The sequence below is a fragment of the Sphaeramia orbicularis genome, chromosome 3 (genome assembly GCF_902148855.1).
Source record: "Sphaeramia orbicularis chromosome 3, fSphaOr1.1, whole genome shotgun sequence".
Taxonomy (NCBI): domain Eukaryota; kingdom Metazoa; phylum Chordata; class Actinopteri; order Kurtiformes; family Apogonidae; genus Sphaeramia; species Sphaeramia orbicularis.
The window spans coordinates 15,105,711-15,114,390 of record NC_043959.1 but is presented as its reverse complement, the minus strand read 5'-3'; the positions used below and the strand labels follow the sequence as shown (position 1 = coordinate 15,114,390).

General features: G+C 36.8%; 1 protein-coding gene across 3 annotated transcripts; it reads right to left on the bottom strand.

Annotated features, from left to right (window-relative positions):
- Positions 1-1,506: 1,506 nt before the first annotated feature.
- LOC115416090 (oocyte zinc finger protein XlCOF7.1-like) lies at positions 1,507-6,909 on the bottom strand. 3 transcript variants are annotated; one of them, XM_030129808.1, is made up of 4 exons: positions 6,675-6,909; positions 3,433-3,555; positions 1,892-2,545; positions 1,507-1,807 (listed from the first exon to the last, which is right to left on the bottom strand). In XM_030129808.1, the coding sequence occupies exons 1-4, from the start codon at positions 6,868-6,870 to the stop codon at positions 1,659-1,661; spliced, it is 1,122 nt and encodes a 373-aa protein (XP_029985668.1). In that variant the 5' UTR covers positions 6,871-6,909; the 3' UTR covers positions 1,507-1,658. The 3 variants fall into 3 exon arrangements, with proteins under 3 accessions (XP_029985668.1, XP_029985676.1, XP_029985659.1); XM_030129816.1 differs by having other exon boundaries at positions 2,060-2,545; XM_030129799.1 differs by having other exon boundaries at positions 1,507-2,545.
- Positions 6,910-8,680: the final 1,771 nt, after the last annotated feature.

Genomic DNA, 8,680 nt, shown 5'->3' with positions numbered 1-8,680 from the left:
GTATCACTTCTGTGGGCCCACATACCCCAAAAAGAAAGAAAAAAATAACCAAACATCTTTTTTTTAAATTAATTTAGTCCTCTTACTTGCTAAATTTTTCACTCACAAAGGTAAGTTCTGTAACACAAAACCAAATATTATTTATTTTTTGACAGATGTTGAACTTTATTTAAAGCTGTTCAATAAATCTGGAAACAAAAAGGCTCTAAAAACATAAGTATTTGCTCCGATTTGGACATTGTATTGTAGTGTATTCCACCTGGCAAACTTCTGTTATTTTCTTGTTGTATACATTATTTGTATACTCTACTTCATTCAATAAAGATTTAATTAAGAAAAAATAAACTTCTGTGGGTTCATCACATGATACCATCACAGATTTAAAGTCAGAGCAGTGCCTTGCATTGTGGGCTGCTCATGAAAACGACATGCTGACTTCTGTTGTCTTTTGTAGTTTTACCCAAAAATCGAGTTTTTAGAGGAAAAAAATCAGGATTTTTTTTTTTTGGCCAAAATCGTGCAGCCCTAATCCTGACATCCAGGGTGGAGGGGATCATCACTATTTTGACCTGAAATAAATATACATGGTTTCATCATCACTGACAACCAGGGTCCAAAACTAGGGCCCAGAACCAGCTGATCCAAAGTGCATTTACAGTAGACCGTGGACTGACCCCAGTGAATATATGCAGGATCTACTGGGACTGAGGAGATTTACTGAGTCTAGTTCAGATCAAGTACTTTATCCAACACAGATACTACTGCTGTGGACCAGCAGGGGACAACTTTATTCTGGGAAATAATGATATTTTTCCCATCTGTCTTTAAATTACGACATTATTCTTGTAATATTATGGATTTATTGTCGGAATATGACGACTCTAATCTCATATACGAATGACATTTTTGTTAAATTATGAGGGTTTTTTATAACTACAACTTTATTCTCATAACATTGTGATTCTTTTTGTATTCGACTTTATCATAAAATTACGGGTTTTATATCGATATTTTATGACTTTATACTCATAGTGACACACGTTTTTATTTTCTTATGTGGCTCTAACACTCCGTCGTAGCTTTATTCTCCAGTTCCCCCGTATTTGAAAAACTAGGTTAGCCTCAGTTTCAGTTAGTTTACTAATCATGTAGGAGCACAAGGTTCAGAATCACAAAATGAAGACAAAAACCGTGAAAGATCTGATCATGAAACCAAGAGCTTTACTAAGAAGTAACGTTAGCCAAAACAATACGTAATTTAAGGTATGATTTTACCCCAAAATACAGCATGAATTAATGTTACTTGACACCAAACAGGATCCACAGATCTAGGTTTGGTTTCCTGGATTTGTGGATCCATCTATTTCTCTTTTCTTTGTCTTTCGGTGTCTGTAAAACGATAGCTCCGACTGCTTTTCAAACCTGTTCATACAATCAATCGCACAACAGCGCTTTCCCATTTTTATTAAATATTGTTCTTAAGTTTAGACAGTATTGAAGCCAACGCTGTCACTCATCTCCCTCTTTCTGCCACTCAGTGGGCGGAACTGCAGTGACTTCCGCTAGCAGTGACGTCACGTGCATACCGTCTATAGATCATCATGTTGTATCAGAACTGGATTTCTATGTTTAAAGTAGTCATAAACTTAGTCATAAACTTAGGGAGCCTTCTTTCCTGTGTGAGTTAACAAATGTTTCTCAAGATTATGTTTATAGCCAAAACCTTTGTTACAAACTGAACAACTGAAAGGCTTTTCTCCTGTATGAACTAACATATGCCTGTTAAGATCACCTTTATGAACAAAACCTTTGTTACAAACTGAACAGCTCAAAGGCTTTTCTCCCGTGTGAAGTAACATATGATTCTTCAGATTACTATTACGTGCAAAACCTTTGTTACAAACTGAACAGCAGAAAAGCCTCTCTCCTGTATGAACTACCATATGTTTCTTCAGATTACTTTTAAGTGCAAAACATTTCTTACAAACTGAACAACTGAAAGGCTTCTCTCTTGTATGAACTATCATATGTTCAGTAAGTTTACTTTTACTCACAAAACCTTTGTTACAAACTGAACAGCTGAAAGGCTTCTTTGTTGGGTGGGCTGTCATCTGTGTGTCCAGCACTGACAAAAACTTACATGTTTTCTCATCCTCAGTGCATTGCTGTTGTCTTGTTTGACATGCCACATCACTTCTAGGGAAGTCATTATTTTGGATGCTTTCTAGTTCTGGTTCTCCATAGTCATCTCCATCTTCTGGTTCCTCTTTATTCTCCTCAGTTTGACTTTGATGAAGCTGTGAGGAATGACCTTTGTATTCATCATATTCACTCTTCACATGAGGAGGAGTGGATGGGAACTTAGTGATATCAGCCTCCTCTAGCTCTTGAAGCTGTTCTCCCTCCTGATTGGTCCACAGGTTCTCCTCTTCCTTGATATGGAGAGGTTCTGGGTCCACCTGGTCCAGACTGAGGCTCCTCTCCTGCTGCTCCAGGGGGGGCTCTTCTTTCACCATCCACAGCTTTTGGTTGTGTGTAGGACACTCTAAAACAGACAAACACTTTAATCAAACATATTTTCACAATGATGCCACCAAGGGTCAGACATTTACCTTGTTAGAAATCCTTCATCTTAATGCGCATATTTGCTGAACATACACAGAAACTGAACCAACAGAATTCCATGTTTGTGTCACATGTGTCCTATAAATGTTCAGTGTCCTCAGGCTCTATGCACTCATCACAGTGCCTCACAGTTTCAATTTAATCTCAGATATCACATTTTGCATTACTGTTCAAGTTGATCTGATAGTTTTGTTTGGTTTTATTTACATAGTCTAATTTTAGTTCAGTGTCAGTAAGTGAGACCCTTTGCTTCTGTACTTTATACGTTGAATGACAGTGCACCAGGTCTACAGTCATTATTAAAACAGCTGTCAAACAGTATCAGTCAGAGGTGACTTTGCATCCTGTTAAACCCTGGGCCATTTGTTTCCAGTGGGAATCATTTTAATGTAACACAAAACAATGGATTAAGCAACGGCAGAAGCTTCATTCACACAAAACTAAATTATGATCAGAAAACAGCAAAGGTAAGACAAAATTCATGATCATTACGTCATAATGTGACTTGTCTCGTTCAGTTTTAGCAGAAAAGAAATAATACTTGTTGTGTTAAATCTGCTTAGTGTTCAATTAGTGGTACAAAGTTTGTCCCATTGGTGTTCAGTTTAATGAAATTATTCTTGATAAATTCTGGTCTGACTTGTTTTCAATATTTGCTCATTTAAGTGCTTGTTGTGTGGATTGTGTTTTGTTGTCCAACAGTTGGTTTTGTTGAGACTGTAGCTGATGTTCCTCTAATTAAATGTATGTATACCATGTGTATATCATGACAAGCATGGCAACACAGACAGAACAACAGATGCAAACCTGATAGTAGTATAAGCTTCATTGTCTGCTCTCCCTCCTGGGTGATCCACTCATCCTCCTGGTCCTCTTTAATGGGAGGGGGCTCTGGGTTCTCTTGGTCCACATGAGGCCTAATCAGAATGTCTGTATGACCCAGTGGGAAACACAGACAATAACAGCTATGACAAAACTGATTTTCAGTGAGTTATTTCACAATGGGAAGCATCACTGTCCCACAATAAACAACGGATCTTGAGTGGAAGTAGTAAGTAGATAAAAAAAAAAAAAAATAGGGCCAAGGGTCCTGTAGCCCAATGCAATGGCATATTCAAAGACATTAATTGACATTCGTTTGACCTTTCAAGGTCACGCAGGGTCAAAGGTCATGGCACCAAATGAAAGCCCATATGTGACTTCCTATCTATTACCAATAGTAATTATATCAATATCTTTAACTGTTTTGAAGTTACAGCACCAAACCTGGTGCTATGAGTTTCAATTGATTCTGGCTGACGGTTTCGGAGAAGAAGGTTCTTTTATGGATGGGCGACAACTGATACCAATAGTCCATCTGACCTTGGACCACAAGGTCAGATGGGTCATATGGGTCAAAACACAGTAACGGTGTCCTGGGTGTCAGAAAATTTTTTGTTTCATTAAAATTTAAAATTCTTACATCACTGTAGAACACAACTTGAATTTTCAGGTATTGTAAGTTTCATTAATACACACCCAGTACTTTTTCTGTGAGACACTGGGAAACATAAAAGGATAAAAATTGCCTCTGATGGGACACATGGTCATATTGGCCTAGGTCAGAAATTCGGTTATTGTCTCATGTTTTCATCTGAGTTTGTTTGTTTGTTTGTCTGTTTGCAAGATAACTCAGAAAGTTATGGATGTATTTTCAGGAAATGTTCAGGAAATGTTGATACTGGCACAACAAACAATTGATTAAGTTTGGTGGTGATCGGGGGGGGGGGGGGGGGGGGGGGGGGGGGGCTGATCTGCCTGTGCGGTGGTCTGCACCCCAAGTGCTTGATAGTTTTTTCATCTTTTCATCATCATTCAAATATGTTAAACTAATTAAAAGTAATAGTTTAACATCGAAAACTGCCACCTAACTCTAATATTGTGGAAAAATGATTTAGTACTGGGGGTGGTGTGTCCCGTCAGAGATATTTGACTTTGAAAAGTTTTCATATTTTCCACAACTGTTAAGTTGTATCAATAAAACTTGTAATCCTCTTTTTACTAATGATATGTAATAATTAAAACTACAAGTTACAAAATTAAAGTCATTTACAGGGAAACTATTGCCACATTTCTATTATTATCTCTGACGGGACATTTTCCAACAAATCTGAATGACTAGGTTTTCTTCAATTAAGTTACTTTTAGGTGTTCTGATGTGTTATATTTGTTTTTTATTGTATCCATATTAGTATTGGACACTTCAAGAACTGTTAATGATGATTAGCTATGTTGACTTTCAGTGTTTAGGTGTGCTATGCTCTGCGACACCAGTGCGAGATCATGTCTGCACACTGGAACAGTGAACTAGTCCCCCTGTTCACAGCATGTGTGTGGTTCAGGACAGAGGCTGAAGGAGACTTGCACTTCTGTTCTTATGTGGTGGTGTCTGATGACCTTCACTACAACAAACACTCTGTTTACGCATGAAACAGGGCCATTCTGCAAGACCTCCAGCAGCACCTCCACCAAATCAGTAAGGTTCACTACTGGTCCAACAGAGCAACTAGCCAGTTTAAAAGTCTGTTCAACTGCCTGAATGTGGTCCACCATGAAAGAGACTTTGGCATAGAAGCTCAGTGGAACTTGTTGGCCACCACCCATGGCAAAGGGCCTGTAGATGGGATTGGAGGAAAGATGAAGCACCAGGTCTGGAGAGCACTTCTCCAGAGAAAAAGAGCTGTATCAACCCCTTCTGAGTTCTATGAGGTTGGTAAATAACTGTGTCCTAGAGTCAGTGTCCTCTACCTATCTGCAGCAGATATCATTTCAGCCACTGTGCCCATCAACAGTCGCTGGGAAGACTGTCCACCTGTTCCAGGGATTCAACACTTCCACCAGATTCAGCCCCAGCCCCTTGGACATGTTCTGGTGTCAACTAATTCCAAGGACCAGCCACCCTCTGCAGATGCTAAACTGGTCCAGATGACTGAAGAGTATGATCTGCCTGCACAGCCACACAATGACACCATCCATCCAGGCACAGAACTTCACCAGGGAGACTTCGTCATCACTGAGTTTACTGCCAGGAAAGGAGTGAAGCAAATCCCAGTTCAAGTCACCCATGAGGCTGAAGATGTAGAAGTGGAGGTCAGCTTCCTATGAACTAAAGTTTCTGGCAAAAGAATCTTTGTGTTTCCAGCCACAGAAGACAAAGCCTGGATTCCCATACAAGATGAGAAAGAAGTCCTAGATACATAGACACTTGTGGACATTGCATGTTCCCCTCACCAGTTAATGTTACTGGTTGAAACCTCTAATGTACTGAGTACTGGTAGTAGTAATGGATAGTGGAGTGCACAAAAATTATATGGTGCCTTATCGATGAGTCATTATAAATATTTAAATATTCTCAACACAATGCATCTGGTGATGTTTGTAAAATACAGAAATATTATTTTAAAGTACTCATGTAAATAAATTTCATTAGATACAACAGGGTGTCTTTTTTTTTTTTTTTTTTAACTCCGTTCTCAGATTTTTAAATAGTGGTCAAAAGTGTCCCGTCAGAGATAAGGACTTTTTACACTCAACAGCCTATGCTGCCAAAAAACAGTACAAAAACCTGGCCTATTTATGCCTTAAATACTTCTTAAGACTTATACCTTGCAATATGAATTGCACAGGTATCGATTAAATGAAATTCCAAAGAGAAATTTTAGTTGGAGTTTTCGCCTAAAATACCAGGGGCCAAAAAGGTCGCGTCAGAACTTGAATTGATTGCCATTCCTACATTTGTTTTCATTACAAAGTAGCTCCTTGTTTTGGATAATCCCTTATGGTCCAACTAGAGCAAAAATGAATGTAAAAGTAAAAATGTGGGTCATTTAGCAACACCAATCTGTCAAATTGTCTCTAAAATGTCCTGTCAGAGAGAGTTCGAATACCGTGTTTTGACCCATATATAGTTTAGTTATAACGTCACTCAACATTTAAACAATATTTATAAAGTCTCTAATCCAGGAAAATATTTTAAAAAATTATAATAATAAAGTCTGAGGTGAACACACCTGTTTGGTGCACAGTGTCCGGTAGTGTCTGGTTTCTTTTACTATGTTCTGAGGAATCACTGAGTTTCTCCTCAATCTCTGCGATGCTTCTTTTTATTACTCCAAATATCTCCTCAGCTGCTGCAGTCAGTATCTGCTCCACCGACGCCCTCAGCTTTTGCATTTCACGCATTGCACCACTTTTTTCACACACCATCACAAACCCATGCGAATCTCCAACACACTACTGACATTTACAGCTGGTGAACTCCAGTGGTTCTGAGCACATGCGCAGAAGGAGAGAAGCTCAGCCATGCGCTGATTGGTTTAGCGTTTCACGTGACTATACGCCCACAAACGTCATACAAACTAAAGAACAAGTCAAATATGCAACGTACAGTATTTACACCTTGAAATTTTACCTAACATATATCCCTCCAACGCTATTTTGTCACGATTCTATGATGTGGAAGAAATATGTAATTTTTGTCAGTCTGAATCTGAAACTACTCTACACTTATTCTTTTTATGTGAACATTCTTCTAAATTCTGGTCCAAAATTGAAAATTATATCATATCTAAAAGTAACAATAAAATAAATATAACATCCCAAAATGTCATTACATATTTTAAATATGATACTAAGAATCTAGAATTTATTGTAAATTTGTTCATATTATTTGGAAAATTTCATATACTTAAAAACACATATACTAAAACACACCCAAATTTTAAAATCTTCCTATTAGAATTTGAAGATTATATTAAATCTTTAGAATTTATTTATAATAATAATTAAAAAAAAAAAAGTTGTAACACCTTGGTTATTTATAAACAATTCTTTAATAATGACTGAACTCTCTGTTGCATTTATTTATTTATTTATATTTGTCAGATTTATTATTTTTATTTATTTATCTATTTACTTTTTTTTATAGTTTTATTTGTATATTATGCTTTGTATCTTTAAATCTATGCATTAATTTCTTAAACTTATATGTTCAAATGCTTTTTCCCTTTTGACATCTTGTTGTTTGTTAAAATTTTTGTATTGTATATTCAAATGTTGTTAATAAAGTTTTTTAAAAAAATGCAACATACAGTAAAATAGTCCCTGTCAGTTTTCTGCAGCAGTAGCATTAATTATTATTATTATAGATTTACTCTTTTCTTTTTTCTTTTTTTTTTTTTTGTTGTTGTCTTTTGGCTGGAACGGTGCATGACTATAAGCAGAATAAGTACTGTACTGTATGTTCCAGCTGAAGAAGGAGAGTTTGAAAATGAATTTTGACCTCATTCCATAAATTATCACTTCTGCTCATGACAAAAAATACAAAACACATTTGAAGATACGTGGTTCACATTGGACATAAAGGGGATGAGATTCTGTTTTCAGAGAAGGACACAAATTAAGTGGGGAAAGGTAAAGTATTTACCTCTGAGATGGAGTAGATTAAAAGTATAAACCAGCAGAAAATGGAAATACTCAAGTGCAAGTATCTGCCCTTAGAATGTCATTAAGCTGAATCTTCAGAGCGATATATTTAAGGCAGTGATTCCTGACCTTTTTTGGCTCGTGACCCCATTTTAACATCACAAATTTCTGGTGACCCCACACATTCAAAACAGAGACTTTTTCTGTTGTTGCTAAAATTAATTTGTTTTTGATCATGTAATAGTTTGCGATACTATGTTGCAAATAAACATTAATTTTAGACAACATTTAGGGTATATAATGTATATTATTCTGGACGGAGGCAGAAAAGCCAGGTGTAGATTATTGCACAAAGTGAGAATTTTATTGTCCTTGATCAGGATACGTACAGTCAGTCCAGCTTCTATTTACAAGGCTGACAATTAATACTGAACAAACAATAGGTCAAATTATGAATTATGAAAGAGCTGCAGCATCTGAAACTGACCACAATGAACATTTGAAAGATAAACAGAACCACAGTGCTCAAGTTTCAGCTTCAGAGTTTGTCATGTCTTTTATGTATGTGATTGTCTCTCTCAACTCACTACAT